General features: G+C 40.3%; 1 protein-coding gene across 1 annotated transcript; it reads left to right on the forward strand.

Annotated features, from left to right (window-relative positions):
• The first annotated feature begins 1,097 nt into the window (after positions 1 to 1,097).
• On the forward strand, positions 1,098 to 19,451 carry bnip3la (BCL2 interacting protein 3 like a). The gene is made up of 6 exons (XM_062998875.1): positions 1,098 to 1,243; positions 8,200 to 8,467; positions 12,030 to 12,111; positions 12,943 to 13,049; positions 13,898 to 14,053; positions 16,658 to 19,451. The coding sequence occupies exons 1-6, from the start codon at positions 1,192 to 1,194 to the stop codon at positions 16,704 to 16,706; spliced, it is 714 nt and encodes a 237-aa protein (XP_062854945.1). The 5' UTR covers positions 1,098 to 1,191; the 3' UTR covers positions 16,707 to 19,451.
• Positions 19,452 to 19,760: the final 309 nt, after the last annotated feature.

The raw sequence follows: 19,760 nt of genomic DNA on the forward strand, positions 1-19,760 counted from the left end.
ATATACACCATAATCAGCCATAACATTAAAACCACCTCCTTGTTTCTACACTCGATCCATTTTATCAGCTCCACTTACCATATAGAAGCACTTTGTAGTTCTACAATTACTGACTGTAGTCCATCTGTTTCTCTACATGCTTTTTTAGTCTGCTTTCACCCTGTTCTTCAGTGGTCAGGACTCTTAGTGTGTGTTGTGCTGCAGCGCTGCTGGAGTTTTTAAATACCGTGTCCACTCACTGTCCACTCTATTAGACACTCCTACCTAGTTGGTCCACCTTGTAGACGTAAAGTCAGAGACGATCGCTCATCTATTGCTGCTGTTTGAGTTGGTCATCTTCTAGACCTTCATCAGTGGTCACAGGACGCTGCCCATGGGGCGCTGTTGGCTGGATATATTTTTGGTTGGTGGACTATTCTCAGTCCAGCAGTGACAGTGAGGTGTTTAAAAACTCAAGCAGCTCTGCTGTGTCTGATCCACTCATACCAGCACAACACACACTAACACACCACCACCATGTCAGTGTCACTGCAGTGCTGAGAATGATCCACCACCTAAATAATACCTGCTCTGTGGTGGTCCTGTGGGGGTCCTGACCATTGAAGAACAGCATGAAAGGGGGCTAACAAAGCATGCAGAGAAACTGATTACAGACTACAGTCAGTAACTGTAGAACTACAAAGTGCTTCTATATGGTAAGTGGAGCTGATAAAATAGATCAGTGTAGAAAAAAGAAGGTGGTTTTAATGTTATGGCTGATCGGTGTATGAATAAAATTTTCTGTAACACTGCAAATTTCACCCAGTGGGATAATAAAATGCTATTTTATCTTATCTATCTATCTGTCGATCTACTGAAAGGGGTGTGAACTGTGTAAGGAAATAACCATGATTTTGCTTTCAGTGTTAGCTGACTAAAGTAGTGTGAAAAATGGTATATTAATGATAATAAAAGAAAAAGACAGTAAATATGTGAGGCGCAGCCGCCATTTCTCTGAACGTGCAGACGGTCACGCGCGCCGCGCGCCCCATTCAAGCGTCTGGATGAATGTGTGTGCACAGTGATCCGTTCATGACGTCACAGCTCAGGTGGGGCCACGGGCGAGCGCGCGTCGTTTTGCGCGTCCACGAGAGAGCCCACACGCGAGCTGCTGTGTTGTGTTGACGGAACGAGTGAGTTGAGAGGGGAAACATGTCCGCCACAGCCGTGCAGCACAACAACAACGAAGAGCCAGGCCTGAACGGTAACGTGTCTTTATTTTAAATAACGGTATCGCGGTAAAGCCGCTCGTGGTGTTTATTCTCCGTGTCGCGTTCGGTTTGAACAACATTATGCAACGTCTATTGTTGCAGTTCGGATTTCCTTCTCTGCTCAGACAGGGCGGGGTGGAGGCGGGACTATCGACTCGCGTCGTGTAAGAATAGCCAGTAGAAACGCAGCTTTAGGGATAGATTCTGGTCGTTGCTTAGCAACGGGGTATGATTGATTGTGTGTGGACCAATCCGGAGCGAGATAGTGTGTTAGCGTGCTCTGGAAGGAGGGGCTCAGGAGATACAAACAAGGCGAAGGGGGGCTTGAGAAAAATGGAGGCAGGGACGTGGAATTGTTAATAACTAGTCGACTGTTACATTTGGAAGAAAAAGCTGTTAAACAGCGTCCTAATATTCAATTTGTTCTTTATTTTTATGCATTATTATCTAAGTTATCTTAACTCGCTGTGTTTACGTTTATTTAGCACCAGGCACACACACTGAACTGTGTCAAATCTGTTGTTTACATTTACATTCACAGCATTTAGCAGACGCCTTTATCCAAAGCTTACTATAGTACTGTGGCAGTGTACTGTGTTAACCTGGCAGTAGAGGGGCTAGAACCAGCAACCTTTGGATTACTAGTCCAGTACCTTAACCACTAGGCCACAACAGTCCTTAACCTGTTGTTTACATTTACATTGCAGTGTACAGTCTAAGCAATTAAGGGATAAGGGCCTCGCTCAAGGGCCCAACAGTGGCACCCTGCAGTAGTGGGGCTTAAACCAGCGACCCTCTGAATACTAGTCCAGTACCTTAACCACTAGGCCACAACAGTCCTAGTTCCAGATCTGTTGTTTACAAATGTAAATATTTACAGCACATCTAAGTATCAACTTCAATATTTCTGCAAAGACTGCAAATTTATATCAGCCAAGCATTTGTGTGTAAGCCGTCTAATGCCAAGTTCACACTACACGACTGGATCTCTTGTAACCGGGAGTCTTTCAAGTTGGTGTGGCTTTCACACTACACGACTGATCGGCGATAGGGGGTTTCCATCTATCACCAACTGGAATCGCAGGCGGGCTTCTTTGCTGTCCCAAAATACAATTTGTCATGAAAAGCAAACGCGAGAAGTGACGAGGGGTTTAATGATACCATCTCTAAAAATGCAGGTCAACAAGTAGCGAGCGATGAAAGTTTGTGTGCTGATGTGCAGCGTAAAAACAAGTAGGAAAATAGGAAAGGCAGGGATTGTTCTATAGTCAGTTGGAGGTTAATAAATTTTTTTGCAATGCAGCGTTGGTGTTTTGTAGAGAACGATACGGTCAGAAATACTGTAAAACTTGTGTGTGTGCTGATGTATTCTGATATAAACTATATTATGCTCCTGTCCCACCTTTTTACACTCCTCCTCTGCGTTTCCCCTAACCCTGTATCTTGTGTTCTCATTAGCTGTTCGACATAGCACTCATTGCCAGTCGGGCAACTCAGATTCAGATATTTGACAAGCTAGAAATCTTGCTTCGGAGTTGTTGAGTAGTTCACACACAGCGATTGAGAGCAGAGTTTCGATCGCTGCACGAATGCCGAGTTGCTCCCGAGCCGGCAAATCTAGCGCAGACTGAAAAAAATCAGGGCGAAAATGGTGTAGTGTGTGAAAAAGTGCTGTGCATTTTTATGCATAACATTTGTATGCATAGTTGCATACATTTAATAGTTTTCATTTTATTAAAAACTGCATGAACATGGATGACATTGTTCACAGTAACAGTCCTGGTTTTAGAGGCTGCCATGCAAAGAGATCACCTGTTCCTGCATGTGATCAAGCCTGAGATAAGCTGAATAGTGCTGATTTTGTTGCAGGGCCCTTTTTCTTTTCTAGTAGCTTGTACTCCAAACCAATAGCAATTTCAAGCTTGCATGTGTCAAAAGCTTCTAGTTCTTGGATTATGCCTGATTGCCATTCCAAATTTTGCATAAGATAAGAATTTAGGTCTTGGAAAGAGACCACTTTATGCACCATGGATTTTTTTTTTTAAATAGGGTGCCATCAAACTTGCCTTTTTTAGATAGATAGATAGATAGATACTTTATTAATCAGGAAGGAAACTAAGGTCTCAGTAGCAAGTTACACAGATCAAAAGTATTAGTACACATTAAACAAACAAGTACCTGCATAATCACAACAACACTACAGCATCAGGCCCTGTGGGTACATACAGTGTATCACAAAAGTGAGTACACCCCTCACATTTCTGCAGATATTTAAGTATATCTTTTCATGGGACAACACTGACAAAATGACACTTTGACACAATGAAAAGTAGTCTGTGTGCAGCTTATATAACAGTGTAAATTTATTCTTCCCTCAAAATAACTCAATATACAGCCATTAATGTCTAAACCACCAGCAACAAAAGTGAGTACACCCCTTAGTGAAAGTTCCTGAAGTGTCAATATTTTGTGTGGCCACCATTATTTCCCAGAACTGCCTTAACTCTCCTGGGCATGGAGTTTACCAGAGCTTCACAGGTTGCCACTGGAATGCTTTTCCACTCCTCCATGACGACATCACGGAGCTGGCGGATATTCGAGACTTTGCGCTCCTCCACCTTCCGCTTGAGGATGCCCCAAAGATGTTCTATTGGGTTTAGGTCTGGAGACATGCTTGGCCAGTCCATCACCTTTACCCTCAGCCTCTTCAATAAAGCAGTGGTCATCTTAGAGGTGTGTTTGGGGTCATTATCATGCTGGAACACTGCCCTGCGACCCAGTTTCCGGAGGGAGGGGATCATGCTCTGCTTCAGTATTTCACAGTACATATTGGAGTTCATGTGTCCCTCAATGAAATGTAACTCCCCAACACCTGCTGCACTCATGCAGCCCCAGACCATGGCATTCCCACCACCATGCTTGACTGTAGGCATGACACACTTATCTTTGTACTCCTCACCTGATTGCTGCCACACATGCTTGAGACCATCTGAACCAAACAAATTAATCTTGGTCTCATCAGCCAATAAGACATGGTTCCAGTAATCCATGTCCTTTGTTGACATGTCTTCAGCAAACTGTTTGCGGGCTTTCTTGTGTAGAGACTTCAGAAGAGGCTTCCTTCTGGGGTGACAGCCATGCAGACCAATTTGATGTAGTGTGCGGCGTATGGTCTGAGCACTGACAGGCTGACCCCACACCTTTTCAATATCTGCAGCAATGCTGACAGCACTCCTGCGCCTATCTTTCAAAGACAGCAGTTGGATGTGACGCTGAGCACGTGCACTCAGCTTCTTTGGACGACCAACGCGAGGTCTGTTCTGAGTGGACCCTGCTCTTTTAAAACGCTGGATGATCTTGGCCACTGTGCTGCAGCTCAGTTTCAGGGTGTTGGCAATCTTCTTGTAGCCTTGGCCATCTTCATGTAGCGCAACAATTCGTCTTTTAAGATCCTCAGAGAGTTCTTTGCCATGAGGTGCCATGTTGGAACTTTCAGTGACCAGTATGAGAGAGTGTGAGAGCTGTACTACTAAATTGAACACACCTGCTCCCTATGCACACCTGAGACCTAGTAACACTAACAAATCACATGACATTTTGGAGGGAAAATGACAAGCAGTGCTCAATTTGGACATTTAGGGGTGTAGTCTCTTAGGGGTGTACTCACTTTTGTTGCCGGTGGTTTAGACATTAATGGCTGTATATTGAGTTATTTTGAGGGAAGAATAAATTTACACTGTTATATAAGCTGCACACAGACTACTTTTCATTGTGTCAAAGTGTCATTTTGTCAGTGTTGTCCCATGAAAAGATATACTTAAATATCTGCAGAAATGTGAGGGGTGTACTCACTTTTGTGATACACTGTATGTAGGTGCTATTTCGGTATGCATCTTAAGGCTGGTGTAGATTGTAAAGTAAAAATTATAAAGTGTACTGCAAAGATTAAAAAACGACAACTGTAATATGGCTTTTTTGGCAAGCTTAAAAACCATAAAGGAACTCTTTACCAAGACAAAAGCAACAACACTCCTAAAATTCCTGTCATTAATAAAACTGAAGCAACACATATAAATGAACATACATAGACCACAGACATAACTTCTCAAAGTCAAATGAAATAAGTAAATAAAAGACAGATCACAACCTTTCCTGCCATGAACATGACCCAAAGGGCAGACATGGCGTTAAAAACTAAACACTAAACTTTTTGGCAAGCTTAATTACCTTTTATATAGGGCATATATGGCCTGCTTAAAAGCCTGGGTTAGACAGTGCTATCTGTGCTATCAACTGGTTGGGTGTCTACATACAGACATAATTGGCTCTGATGTCTCTGTGGAGTAAATATACTTTGTGTAGAGATGCAACTAAAAGATAATATTATTCCCAAGGTTCACATTTGGATTTCTTAAGTGCACATTTAGATGGATTACACATTTAATAGTTTAGACTTCTACTGTTTTTGTTTTTACAAGCTTCTGTTTGTAAAATTCAAAACAATGCATTGACTACTAAATCCGCTTTAATTTGTATTTAAACAAAATAGTACAAATATGCTCAACCAGTAACAATGTCTTTGTAAACAAAACAAGCACTTTTGACAAACAAGCTTTATTTGATTGTCTTGGGTTTTCTTGGGTTATTTATATGAAATTCCCAAAACCAGACAACTTGCAACAGTCAGGTGTAAAGCAGGCAGCATAATATTGTGATTTTGAATTTAAATATGGTATATATTCTAAAGTAACATCTAAATTCTTTGCCTTGATTTGAATCTGTTGGCAGATCTGTAATTTTGCTGTAGCTTTGTGGTCATATGCTGGTTTGATGTTCAGAATCAGAATCAGATTTATTGGCCAAGTATGTGGATACACGCAAGGAATTTGGTTCCGGCTGATGGTATCTCTCTAGTGTAAATACAGTATACAAGCAATGTATACATTAAACATTAAACACAAAAATATACAAACTATTAGACTATATACAGGCAATATATAGAAAATATATGGACGTGTGCATGTATGTATTACAGTATTCAGTGACCTATGTATGTACATATGAGAAGAGGTACACAATATCTGGTAACATACCGATGGTATTATACAGAAATATACAGATACAGTAAGTTAGCAGTGTGTGGAATGTTATCAAGAGTATGTAAATCTAAGATAGACCCACCACTGATATTATACTATACAGGTATAGGTATAGATAGACATTACTCTTCCTAAATCACTACAGTTCATGAACAGTTCTGTCTGTATTTGGCATCACATCTTTGTGTAATGTTCTGGTAATAGTTCAGATTATTGCTGCTTGTTTGTATTTTATTTATTTATTTAATGTTGCCACATTTTCCGATGTTGGTGAACTGTGATAAAGTAAGGAGATGGAGTTTTTGTATCAAAGAAACATAGATTATTATCTTTTGCCATATCATCAGGATTACAGGCACTATAAAGAAGCAGAATAGCACAGCAGGGTTTTGACTTGGGCAGCGGTGGCAGGAATTCATCCCCAGGCTTTTTATTGTTTTAATGCTAGGTGACAACTCATGCTTCTCAGATAAAAAGACAAAAGAATGCTAAAATGCCACAGCAACTGGTCCAGAACTAATGGAAATAGACCTCATGGCTTTGGCAACAAAGTAAACACAAAAGTAAACACACCAAAAATGCTTATGGTTCATAATTTGCCCTTTTTAAGTCTAAAACTTGTGAATTGTTTTTGATATGGAGAATCATTCGGTTAACGTTAGTATGAATTTTTTCATGGTAGAACGTAGTTTTCTGAGGAAAAAAAACAAACTTTTCCTGTATAGCATGTTCCATAGCATGCATTAAGTGACTCCACATGCGCCATCAAGGTGCTTCTGCTTAAAATCAGGGTTGTCTAGCATCACAGAGGGTCAGACAGTGCCCAGACGAGGGCTGACATACATGCAAAAGCCAAAAAACATGTCACATTTCACAAAAGCACCTAATATAATTCATTTATTTATTTATTTAATCAAAATTGGGTCATGTCACCTTTCAACCAATAAATCAGTCATGTAATATGACAAACAAAAACACACTTTCTAATAAACAGAGGCTAAAACTATTACACTGTTGGTTTGCAACGGTACACAGGCTGTTTACAAAAACAACTGTTATCTGTAGTCACGAATAAGAATAATTTTGAATATAGTTTTAAAGGATGTACGCAATTTGATAGGTGGATTTCTTTTTAAATAAAAACTTTAATTAAAAAATATCGACTTTAAGCCTGCAGACGTTTTACCTTTTATCTGGTGAAGTTCTTCATCATTACATTAGGTTTACAGAACTAATAAAACCTCTAGCATAACTGGCCAAAAAATGTAAAGATATTACCATACTTAGGGGTTTCTAGGGGTTAGGGTTAGAATACATCGGCACACACAAGCTTTACAATATTTGTGAATCTATCATCCACGCCAAACCATAAAACCAACACTGCATTACAAAAAAATATTTGTTAACCTCCAACTCGCTACAGAACAGAACAATCCCTGGTCGCGTTGCCAAATCCACTCGGATTCGTTTATTTTTCTCTTTGATTTTACGCTGCACATCAGTGCACAAACAACTTTGATCGCTCGCTACTTGTTGACGTGTATTTTTGGACGTGTTATCATTAAACCCCTCGTCACTTCTTGCGTTTGTTTTCGTGACAAAACGTAGTTTGGGAGACCAGAGAAGCTCGCCTGCGATTCCAGTTGGTGATAGATGGTGTAGTGTGAAACCCCCTATCACCGATCAGTCGTGTAGTGTGAAATACACACCGACTTGAAAGACTCCCGATTACAAGAGATCCAGTCGTGTAATGTGAACTGTACAGTGACCTGACCACTTGGAAAGTCGTGTAGTGTGAACTTGCCATTACCTAGACCACATATGAACTAATAGTTACATTTTGTTTTCAGGGTCCTGGGTTGAGTTGGAGTTGAATGGGAACACGGCTCCTGGCTCCCAACAGCAAAACCAGAATCTGGTCTCCTCTGTAACTAATGGGAACACAGGCGAGCTGGCGGCACCGCAGGGCCTGCAGGCTGTAGTGGAGGGGGAGGAGGAGAGCCTGTCTGGGGGCCTGGAACATGTGCCCTCGTCCTCTTCCATCCACAACGGAGACATGGAGAAGATTCTGCTGGATGCCCAGCATGAGTCTAGCCCCAGCAGCTCCTCTTGTAATAGGTGAGGGTGAGAGAGAGAGAGAGAGAGAGAGGGATGTTAATGATTATTTCATGTATTTGTGTTATGACTAATGAGCAAAGGGCGGCACGGTGGCTCGGTGGGTAGCACTGTCGGCTCACAGCAAGAAGGTCCTGGTTCGATCCCCAGGTGGGGCTGTCCGGGTCCTTTCTGTGCGGGTTTGTGTCTGTGTGCGTTTCGTCCAGGAGTTCTGGTTTCCTCCCACAGTCCAAAAACATGCAGTCAGGTTAATTGGAGACACTGAATTGCCCTATAGGTGAATGGTGTGTGTGTGTGTGCCCTACGATGGACTGTATGCCTTGTGCCCATTGAAAAGCTGGGATAAACGGTAAAGAAAGTGAGTAAGTGTTTAGCAAAGGCTTTTATCCAAAGCGACTTACAGTACTGTGACAGTATATTGTCCAAGCAACTGAAGCCTAAGCGCCTTGCTCAAGGGCCCAACATGGCAGTGAACCAGCGACCTTTTGATTACTAGTCCAGTACCTTAACCACTAGGCAACAACTACAGAAATGGGTGAAATTTGCATCCCTAAGGAGAGACTTGGGTAATATAATCCCAATAATGCTTTGATCTTCTGAGTTCACTTAGAACAAAGGACCATAACATGTAAACTGTCTCTACTTTAAAGAGTGAAGAGCTGTAAAAAATAAACTTAAATGGAATCCAGACAGACCACCCGACGTTTGCTTTTAGGACATTTTGTTTCTGTAGGGAGGCCATTGTAAGAGTAAAGTCTGTTAGTCTGTTCTGATTCATGATTTGTATTGCTTAAGGTATTGTTTATTTAGAAAGCACAAAATATCTTACTAATGTTAGAAAGCGGCTTTCTAAAGCAACTTTGACACGACTATTAAACAGTCTTTGACATTATTTCAGTTTTATTAAGACTTACTCACAGATTTGCATTAGAGCTGATCTGGACAAAATGACCAGATGTTTCTTTTGCCGAATGAAATGCTGTTCTACTTTCAAACCCTCAAAAATACATTAATGCGGTTAAAGATGCAGATACTATACTGGCATTAGTAGACTATATATGAGGTATCTTCAGAAAGTTTCCACACTTTTATATTTTGGTTATAAGCAGTGAGGGTGTAGTAGTAGGAGGAGTAATCGGTCGTGTCTGAGAGACGCTTATAGTTCGGATTTAGTTTCATCAGATTTCCACCTTTTTGGACGCTCAAAGAAGCTTTAAGGGGAAGAAGATTTTCATGTGATGATGATGTGAAAGCAGCGCTGCATCAGTGGCTATGAGCTCAACCAAAAACGTGTTTTGCTAATGGCATTAAAAGGTTGGTACGACGTTGGGGAAAATGCATTAGAAGGTGACTGTAGAAAAGTGATTTGAAATTTTTAATAAATAGAGTTTAAAAAGTGTCGAAACTTTTTAAAGAACCCTTGTATTATACACTGAAAATGACTATAAAGCAAATAATTTGAAGTTGATTACAAAACAAATGACAAAATACACCGATTAGGCATAACATTATGACCACCTTTCTAATATTGTGTTGGTTCCCCTTTTGCTGCCCCATACGCAACAAACTGTGTATTCTGACACCTTTCTATCAGAACCAGCATTAACTTCTTCAGCAGTTTGAGCTACAGTAGCTCGTCTGTTGGATCAAAGCACACGGTCCAGCCTTTGCCCCTCATATGCATGTGAGCCATGACCCTGTCGCCGGTTTACCACAGATTTTTCTTTGGACCACTTTTGATATATACTCACCACTGCAGACTGGGAACACCCCACAAGAGCTGCAGTTTTGGAGATGCTCTGTCCCAGTTGTCTAGCCATCACAATTTGGCCCTTGTCAAACTCACTGAAATCCTCACGCTTGTCCATTTTTCCTGCTTCTAACATCAACTTTGAGGATAAAATGTTCACTTGTTGCTTAATATATCCCCCCCACTAACAGGTGCCGTGATGAAGAGATAATCAGTGTTATTCACTTCACCTGTCAATGGTTATAATGTTATGCCTGGTCGGTGTAGACTGATGAGAAAAAAAACTTGAGATCTGTAACATTTCTATGCGTTTACAATCCTTTGTAATGTTTTCATCTTATTAAATGTGCAGTATTTTAAATTAAGCTTATACAAAATGTGATTATCAGCATTTTAAATACTAAAGGATATGCATTATTAAATGTAATTATATCACAAACATTTGTAAAGGACATGTGTGTGTGTTACCTCCTTGCTGTTGCAACAGAACGGTGCTCCAGCCAAAAAAAAAAAAAACAAAGCCCACAGGGTTCTGTAATTAAAAACCTCCCACTGATGCACAGCTGACGTAAGATTAACACACGTGTTCAAAAAGAAACTAGTTATGATATACACACATTCACTGCCCACTTAACCAACACCACCACACTAACACTGGGTGCATCCCCATTTGATCTCATATTGGCATAATTCTTTGTGGCATGCTTACATGTCAGCTGCACATTAATGCAGTTAATTTCCTGTTTTAGCACATCCCACAGATACCTGGTTGGATTTAGATCTGATAAATGATTAAGCCATCAAAGTACAAGGTAGTCGTCACAGAACCAGTTTGAGATGTTGTGATTTGTTTTTTTGACATAAAAGTCAATCGTCATTTTACGATGGGTAAACTGTGGCCATTAAGACTAAAACTACAAAACAAATTCTCAGTTGGTATAAGGAGGGCAAGAGGACATTTCCAGCACCGCTACAACACAACCATCCTGAACTAAAGAAAGATTGGGTTAATTCATTCATATAACAAACTCTATCCCTATCGTCTGCATGCTTTTATATTATGAGAAATAATTACTATATAAATGTGTCTGCAAATATGTGTTATTTACTTATAAATGTGAATTATCTTGGCTTTGAGTACACAGCACCAGTTCATTAACTTTCAAACTCCCTGGCTGTGTCCCAAATCACTCACTATCATACTGAAGATATGTAAAATAATACTACACTATAAGGGTGCTTGGGTGATAGAACGATCTACTGTATTATGATAGCCCACCGCCTCTGAAATCGAAGTTTAAATCTCAGCGGTGCTATCTGCCGGCCGGGCGTCAGACATGATTGGCTATATCTGAAGGAGGAGGATAGCCACAGCTCTGCAATGAATTGGCACCCTTTCCGGGATATTTCTGCATTGTGCCCAGTGATTCTCGTTAAAACTGGACTCACTACTGCTGCTCTGACAAGAATAAAGATTTTCTGAAATGAACAATTTTGTAATAGATTTTAATAGTTTAATTTCTATTCTAATTCATCTGATGAAAATAAATAGCCAACTACTGCACACTTGTTGGAGGGGGCATGTGTTAGTCGTGGCCCTCCTCGGTTAGAAGTAGAGGTCTGCTGCAGTAGAGGAAGCAAAATGTGATCAGGTACAAATAGATTGGGAGGAAAATTGGGAGAAATGCATTAAAAATTAACATTGGTTATTCTTTTTTATTTAAAAAGATAAATTGTAAAACGTTGTATGCCATAGTTTGTGTTGTATCTCAATTACTAGTATTTATTTTTTAATATGGTATGCTTGCTTTACAGTCCTCCCAGACCCCACAGTCCTGAGCATGATGATGGTCAGATTACCTTTGATGTGGAGATGCCCAGTGAGAGAGATGGTCAGGTAAGACATTTAGAGATTTTAATAAAAGATGTAACCACAAAAAAGGCTGCATCCCTGTGCTCTGAGTAGGAATTTACCATTTGTGATTAACTAATGTGCTACAAGGGTGATGAGTAAGGATGTAACGATGCACCACAAGACAGTTAAAAATCGGTGCACATGTACATTTACATTTTCAGCATTTAGCAGACGCCTTTATCCAAAGCGACTTACATTACAGTTACAGTATATAGTCTGAGCAATTGAGGGTTAAGGGCCTTGCTCAAGGGCCCAACAACAGCAACCTGGCAGTGGTGGGGCTTGAACCAGCAACCCTCTGATCACTGGTCCAGTACCTTAACCACTAGGCTACAGCTGGCCCTGTAGCCTGTACATGTACATGTGCCACGATTCGAATCGATTATTCATTTAAGATGAATCAATATTCACTTTAAACAGCAGAGGGCGCTGGCACTATTCACCTCGCCTGGTTGACGTCACTACAGGGTTGCCAGGTTTGGAATTTTCTTTTTTTGTATTATTAATTTCTTATTTATATAATGTTGGATTTGTTTTACAATTTCATTTCAGTTTTTTTTACACAGTAAGCATTATTTGGCATAGTTTGTATTTACCTCAGAAATAAAAGGGCATTCCTTATTTATTTGTATTTTTTAAAAGAGAAACAATAAAGGTAGATTTTGTCATCATTTGTCTTCAATTTCATTTTGTTTAAAAAAATCTGGAAAAAATTGTGTCGTGAATTGTATCGCATCATGGGTAGAGTGTATCGTTACATTCCTAGTGATGAGATGTTTTAAAGGTTCTTACTCTTTCGTCTGTTTTATGCAGTCTGAAGATGACAATGTGGAGAAGGACAAAGATGATGACATACTTCCGGTCAAAGGGGAAAGCTGGGTGGCAGACTGGTCCAGTCGACCTGAAAATATTCCTCCTAAGTAAGTTAGAAGTGCATATTTTTATGAGTACCAGCAGTATGATGTTTTGCTTTGCAAAGACGTTTGTATGTTTGTTTTTCTTTGATTTGAATTTGTGTGGAAATTGTGTAGAATGATCATTTTATAGCTTCTGCTTGCAAATTTGTTTTTAGAGGACGTCATTGCAGGTCATAAACACCAATGTACATGTACTAACGTATTAATTATACTGAGATGACATCCACACAGCATCTAGGACTATTGCAAGCAAAGAAGTTAATTGATCACATGCACATCAGGTTAGAAATGTAAAATCCGACCCAGTACTGGTAGTAAAGCATTGGTGTATCGCTAGTCAGTTGACTGGTTATATTTTTCCATCAGCCTACATGCCGCCTTAAATCTCATATTGGACACATAACGAAACATCCACTAGCACTGAGTTTTTATGGTTAAATGCTTTTGAGGGCAGCACAGTGGCACAGTGGGTAGCACTGTCGCCTCACAGCAAGAAGGTCCTGGGTTCGATCCCCAGGTGGGGCGGTCCGTGTCCTTTTATGTGTGGAGTTTGCATGTTCTCCCTGTGTCTGCGTGGGTTTCCTCCGGGAGCTCCGGTTTCCTCTCACAGTCCAAAGACATGCAAGTGAGGTGAACTGGAGATACAAAATTGTCCATGACTCTGTTTGATATTAAACTTGTGAACTGATGAATCTTGTGTAACCAGTAACTACTTGTCCTCTCATGAATGTAACCATAGTGTGTAAAACATGACGTTAAAATCCTATATAAATAAATAAATAAACATTCATGATGCATTCTGTGTACATATTGAGAAACCTCATGTAATGTAAACAATCTGCTTTTCTTAGGGAGTTCCAGTTCCGGCACCCAAAGCGCACAGGGTCAGTTTCTCTGAGCATGAGAAAGACGGGTGCTATGAAGAAAGGCGGGGTGTTCTCAGCTGAGTTCCTTAAAGTGTTCATTCCCTCTCTTCTGCTGTCTCACATCCTTGCACTAGGACTGGGGTAAGTGTACATAGGAAAAGCTTTCTTATTTTATCTTACGTTAAATAGTTATATATTTAATACACTCACTCACCTAGTGATACACGCACTCGCTTTCTAAGCCGCTTATCCTAATCAGGGTAGCGGGGGGTGCTGTAGCCTCTCCCAGCTCTCAATGGGTGCAAGGGCGGCAGACACACAAACGCATTCACAACTTAACACACACACACACACACACACACACATCTAAGGGCATTTCTTTAGTACATCTCCAATTTACCTGACTGCTTGTCTTTGGACTGTGGGAGGAAATCGGAGCTCCCATAGGAAACCCACACAGACACGGAGAGAACATGCAAACTCCACACAGAAGGAACCCACACCGCTCCACCTGGGAATCGGACCCAGGTCCTTTATGCTGTGAGGCGACAGTGCTACTGTGCTGCCTGATCTAATAATACATTTACTTACAAATACAGCACAGTGTTGTTCAATCTTCATCATAAGTCAGAATAATAGAAAAAAGGTATACTGCCTAACTGTAACAGAAAGCTCTATGTTGATGCTAAGCTACATTTCCCATTAACTGTATGTAAGTGCATGCATTGAAATAGTGTCTTCTTTACATTCAATACTGGGGATGTAACGATGCAGCACAAGACAGTTCATAACCGATTAAAAAATTCCACGATTCAAATCGATTTGACATGTAAAATGAATCGATATTCACTTTAAACAGCAGAGGGCGCTGGCGCTATACACCTCGCCTGGTTGACGTCACTGGCGCTATACGCCTGGTTGCCAGATTCAAGGATTTTCAGCCAAATTGGGCTTAAATCAAAATTGTTTTGCATAGTTTGTACCTACCTCAGAAATAAAAGGGCGTTCATTATTTAAATAAATAAGAGGTAAGCACAAATACAGGATTTTATTTAATTTTTTAAGAGAAATAATTAAAGGAAACTTTGTCATAATTTGTCTTCAATTTCAGTTAATCGGGAAAAACTCGTATCGTGAACCCAGTATCGTGAATCGCATTGCATCGTGGGTAGAGTGTATCGTTTCATCCCTATTCAATACAAACATTTTTTACTATATGAACTCTTCCAGCTAGTTAAACAATATATCAAACACACACGTACAAGAAAGGACATTCAGTAACAGACAAACCTAATATGTTGTTACATGTCATTATGTCATTTTAGTTAAGCAGCTTCCAAACATGCTGATATACACTATATTGCCAAAAGTATTCACTCACCCATCTAAATCATTGAATTTGGGTGTTCCAATCACTTCCATGGCCACAGGTGTATAAAACCAAGCACCCAGGCATGCAGACTGCTTTTACACACATTAGTGAAAGAATGGGTCGCTCTCAGGAGCTCAGTGAATTCCAGCGTGGTACCGTGATGCCACCTGTGCAACAAGTCCAGTCGTGAAATTTCCTCACTACTAAATATTCCACAGTCGACTGTCGGTGCTATTATAACAAAGTGGAAGCAATTGGGAACGACAGCAACTCAGCCATGAAGTAGTAGCCACGTTAAATTACAGAGCGGGTCAGCGGATGCTGAGGTGCATAGTGCGCAGAGGTCACCAACTTTATGCAGAGTCAATCGCTACAGACCTCCAAACTTCATGTGGCCTTCAGATTAGCTCAAGGACAGTGTGTAGAGCTTCATGGAATGGGTTTCCATGGCCGAGTAGCTGCATCCAAGCGTTACACCACCAAGCGCAATGCAAAGCGTCGGATGCAGTGGTGTAAAGCACGCCGCCACTGGACTCTAGAGCAGTGGAGACGTGTTCTCTGGAGTGACAAATCACACTTCTCCATCTGGCGATCCGATGGACGAGTCTGGGTTTGGTGGTCGCCAGGAGAACGGTACTTGTCTGAATGCATTGTGCCGAGTGTAAAGTGTGGTGGAGGGGGGATTATGGTGTGGGGTTGCTTTTCAGGAGTTGGGCTCGTCCCCTTAGTTCCAGTGAAAGGAACTCTTAATGCTTCAGCATACCAAGAGATTTTGGACAATTTCATGCTCCCAACTTTGTGGGAGCAGTTTGGGGATGGCCCCTTCCTGTTCCAACATGACTGCACACCAGTGCACAAAGCACAAGCTCCATAAAGACGTGGATGAGCGAGTTTGGTGTGGAAGAACTTGATTGGCCTGCACAGAGTCCTGACCTCAACCCAATAGAACACCTTTGGGATGAATTAGAGCAGAGCCAGGCCTTCTCGTCCAACATCAGTGTCTGACCTCACAAATGCACTTCTGGAAGAATGGTCAAAAATTCCCATAAACACACTCCTAAACCTTGTGGAAAGCCTTTCCAGAAGAGTTGAAGCTGTTATAGCTGCAAAGGGTGGGCCGGCATCATATTAAAACCTATGGATTAAGAATGGGAGTCACTCAAGTTCATATGTGTGTGAAGGCAGACGATCGATATACTATATAATATAGTGTATGCAGATAATGAGGTGATAATAAGGTGTTGGAATATTTATTTATATAGTTGATTTGTTAGTAACAGTCGGAAGTCCAGGTTATTCAGATGTGTAATAAAAACTTTTTGGCAAATCTACATTACAGATCATTAACATTTAATTTACTCTGTTCATTTTAGGGTCTACATTGGAAAGAGGCTCACCACACCTTCAACCAGCTCATTTTAAGCCTGAATTCATATCAGTGCCCAAAAAAAATCCATCAGACGCAATGGAGGCAAAGTCGAGTCCGAACATCCGTAACATATTTGCTAGACTCTCTCCTCACCTGTACTCTCTCTGTGTCCTTCTCATCTTTCCTCTCTTCTCAGCTCACACGCTTAACGTCTTTATATTCTGTTCACAGAAGAAACTGGGAGAATGTATTCGTTCACTTCATTGAACATGTTGTGTTGTGTTGTGTTGTGTTTTCCCTTAATGCTGTGGGTAACCACTTCAGTTTAGGTGTTCCATCTCCTTTCATTTTATTTTAATTGGTAAACTTTCTTTCTTTTTACACTGGTATGCAAGGCAAACAGAAGTTACACGTGTGGCTCCCCAAACCCATAGAACTGTTACAACGAGTAGCACGTTACCATACTCACCTTCCTAGTGTGTTTTTATCTGATACAGAAGTGGTAGTGTTGTTAGGTTAGACACTAGATTATCAGATTGAAAATTACAGATGCAAATTAGTGTTGGAAACAGTCCATCGTGTTGTGGAATATACAGTATTTGGCTCCTATTTAAATGTACATCTTACTCATTATAAGACTAAGAAATGTTCTGTAAAAGCCAAGCAATTATTATCTTTAGGCCTTCCTTAAGCATGTTTTTAAACTTCTGCTTCCAGAACTATGATCTTAATTTAATTTGAGCATTCCCAATGTAGTGTCTAAAGGAAAGACATTCTCCTTCATGTGTAAGGGCACCATAACGACATTTTGTCATGCCTCCATTGTTAAGAGACTGTTTAGAGCCTCTACATTAACATATTGGTTCTGTAGATTGCTCTCTGATATATAAAGCCTTATGTTTAAGTTCAGCATGTTTATCTTTGGCTAGAGAGAGAGGAAGGAAGTGAGCCTGAAAGCCTATTAACCAAAGTAGTAGAGTACATTACAGTTCCCCCTTCCCTGGTTTTCACTTTATTTCCTCTTACCAGCAGCTCAGAAAGTGAGCCTCGTTCTTGTTCTGTAGAGACATGTTGCTCGACATTCTCGTTTTCCAGTCTGGAATATTAAGGAGAAAGTCTGCATTAGGTACAGATTATAAACGATTGTATTTAATCCCAAAATACAGAAATATGCCACCCCTCACTTGTTGGATAGATCATAAGACTAAGAAATGTTTTGTAAAAGCCAAACAATTAATATTCTTAGGCCTTTTTTAAAGCATGTTTTAAACATCTGCTTCCAGAACTATGAGCTTAATTTAATTTGAGCATTCCCAATATAGTGTCTAATGGAAAGACGTTCTTCTTCATGTGTGAGGGCACCTTAATGGCATTCTCTCATGCCTCAATTGTTAAGAGACTGTTTCGACTCGGAGAAGTGAGCCTCGTTCTGTAGAGACATGTTGCTCGACATTCTCGTTTTCCCGTCTGGAATATGAAGAAGAAAGTCTGCATTAGGTACAGATTATAAACAATTGTATTTAATCCCAAAATACAGAAGTTTTGCTCACAGTCCTGACAAAATAGCAGCAAACAGACCGCTATAGGTTTACGGTAAAGGTTTGATGGACTGTTGAAGGCATCACACGTGCTCTCAATTCGAAGATAGGCTACACTGCAGTGAGTGCCACATGCACTCTTATTTGCCTCGATACATATTGTTCTGTCCTTGACCGGACTCACACAAACAATATACTATGCTTCTGTGTGCCAAAGCGTCTTCACTGTGATGCTTACGTTTTTGTAACTCTCCCATTTTACAGTATCTTGCACATGCTCGGATCCCTGTAATTTATACCTGCTTTTGTTTAATGTGGATGTAGTGCTATATAGAGTCTTTTATTAACTTTGGTTTGTTACTTTCTTTACTTTGGCTTTACACATACCACATAAGGCTTTCTGCCTAGTTACATTATTTATGTTTGTGGAATGTGAATCATTTCTGTTATCATCTTTCATAATAATGTGAAGTGTAAACTTTGTTCTTTCTCATTTTCAGTAGTGAAAGGTACATCCAGTGATTTTTGATTTCTCTTTTTTAGCTTTGATTACCATAGTTGTCTTGGGATTTATGCTTCTAACCTAGCCAAGTTGTATTGCAACGATACTTAAATGGTATTGAAATGTCACTGCATATCATAATTTGGAAAATGTCATGTTTGTTTTATTGTCGTGTAAATCACTGATTTGTCCCTTTGGTAGTCAAAAAAACTGGACATCACCTATTACGCTTGTGTTGAGTAGATTTAGAATATATATCCTGACTCGCTTCCCATCGGTGTCAAAACAAAACATGTTTAGAGTGTGGACCTGAGTGGAAGTAGATCATTTAAGTGCCAGTTATTGTTTTGTCCAAAGCTTTAGTTTGCACCTATTTGCCCCTTGTTACATGATAACATTGTTTCGGATCAGCAGCAGCTTTGGAAGACAACTGTTCCATGAAGTGTGACAAAGAACTGTGAATGAAAATGAAAAGTAGCGTGTTACAGTAAGATAAACTAAATGCCCTGTCTGTACAAGGGTAGACGTACTATATTGTTTCTTTTGTGCACATTTTTGGTTTAATTGTTGTTTTTGTTGTTGTTTTCTTTTGTTTTTTGCTTTGAAGTAAAGATACAGAAATATGTTGGAATTGGAGGGCAGGGACCTCATGACATCTCGTGGCTGTTTCACTTGACTGATATGAGCGATAAAGCAAAAATATTTCGTTTTTTTTCCTGACAGCAAAGAACTGACATTAAATTTCCATATGCAACTCATCATTTAAATGATATATTTCTTTCTCTTGGCCATACACACGCACCAAAGACTTTAGATACACTTGTCTGGTACGTAAATCACTGATAATTTTATTAGCTACACCTGCCATACAGACCAGAGGAAGATCAACAGTTCATGGAAGAGAAAATAGCTCTATCTCTTAACTGTGTATACCTTCAATGAGTAGGTGTAGGTGTAGGCCAGTAAGCTTTTACAGTATTAAAATCCCAACAAGACCAGAAAACCAGAAAATCGGACCAAAAACAACACACACTATCGATTCATTATTATATTGGTGTTGGTGCGGT

Source organism: Trichomycterus rosablanca, chromosome 7 (assembly GCF_030014385.1).
Source record: "Trichomycterus rosablanca isolate fTriRos1 chromosome 7, fTriRos1.hap1, whole genome shotgun sequence".
NCBI lineage: Eukaryota > Metazoa > Chordata > Actinopteri > Siluriformes > Trichomycteridae > Trichomycterus > Trichomycterus rosablanca.

What these genes read in the sequence shown, in the direction of transcription:
- bnip3la (XM_062998875.1), top strand. Translation starts at nt 1,192, where the DNA reads ATGTCCGCCACAGCCGTGCAGCACAACAACAACGAAGAGCCAGGCCTG. An exon ending in AGCAGCTCCTCTTGTAATAG is followed by an intron (nt 8,468 to 12,029) that starts GTGAGGGTGAGA and finishes CTTGCTTTACAG; the next exon opens with TCCTCCCAGACCCCACAGTC. An exon ending in CCAGTGAGAGAGATGGTCAG is followed by an intron (nt 12,112 to 12,942) that starts GTAAGACATTTA and finishes TGTTTTATGCAG; the next exon opens with TCTGAAGATGACAATGTGGA.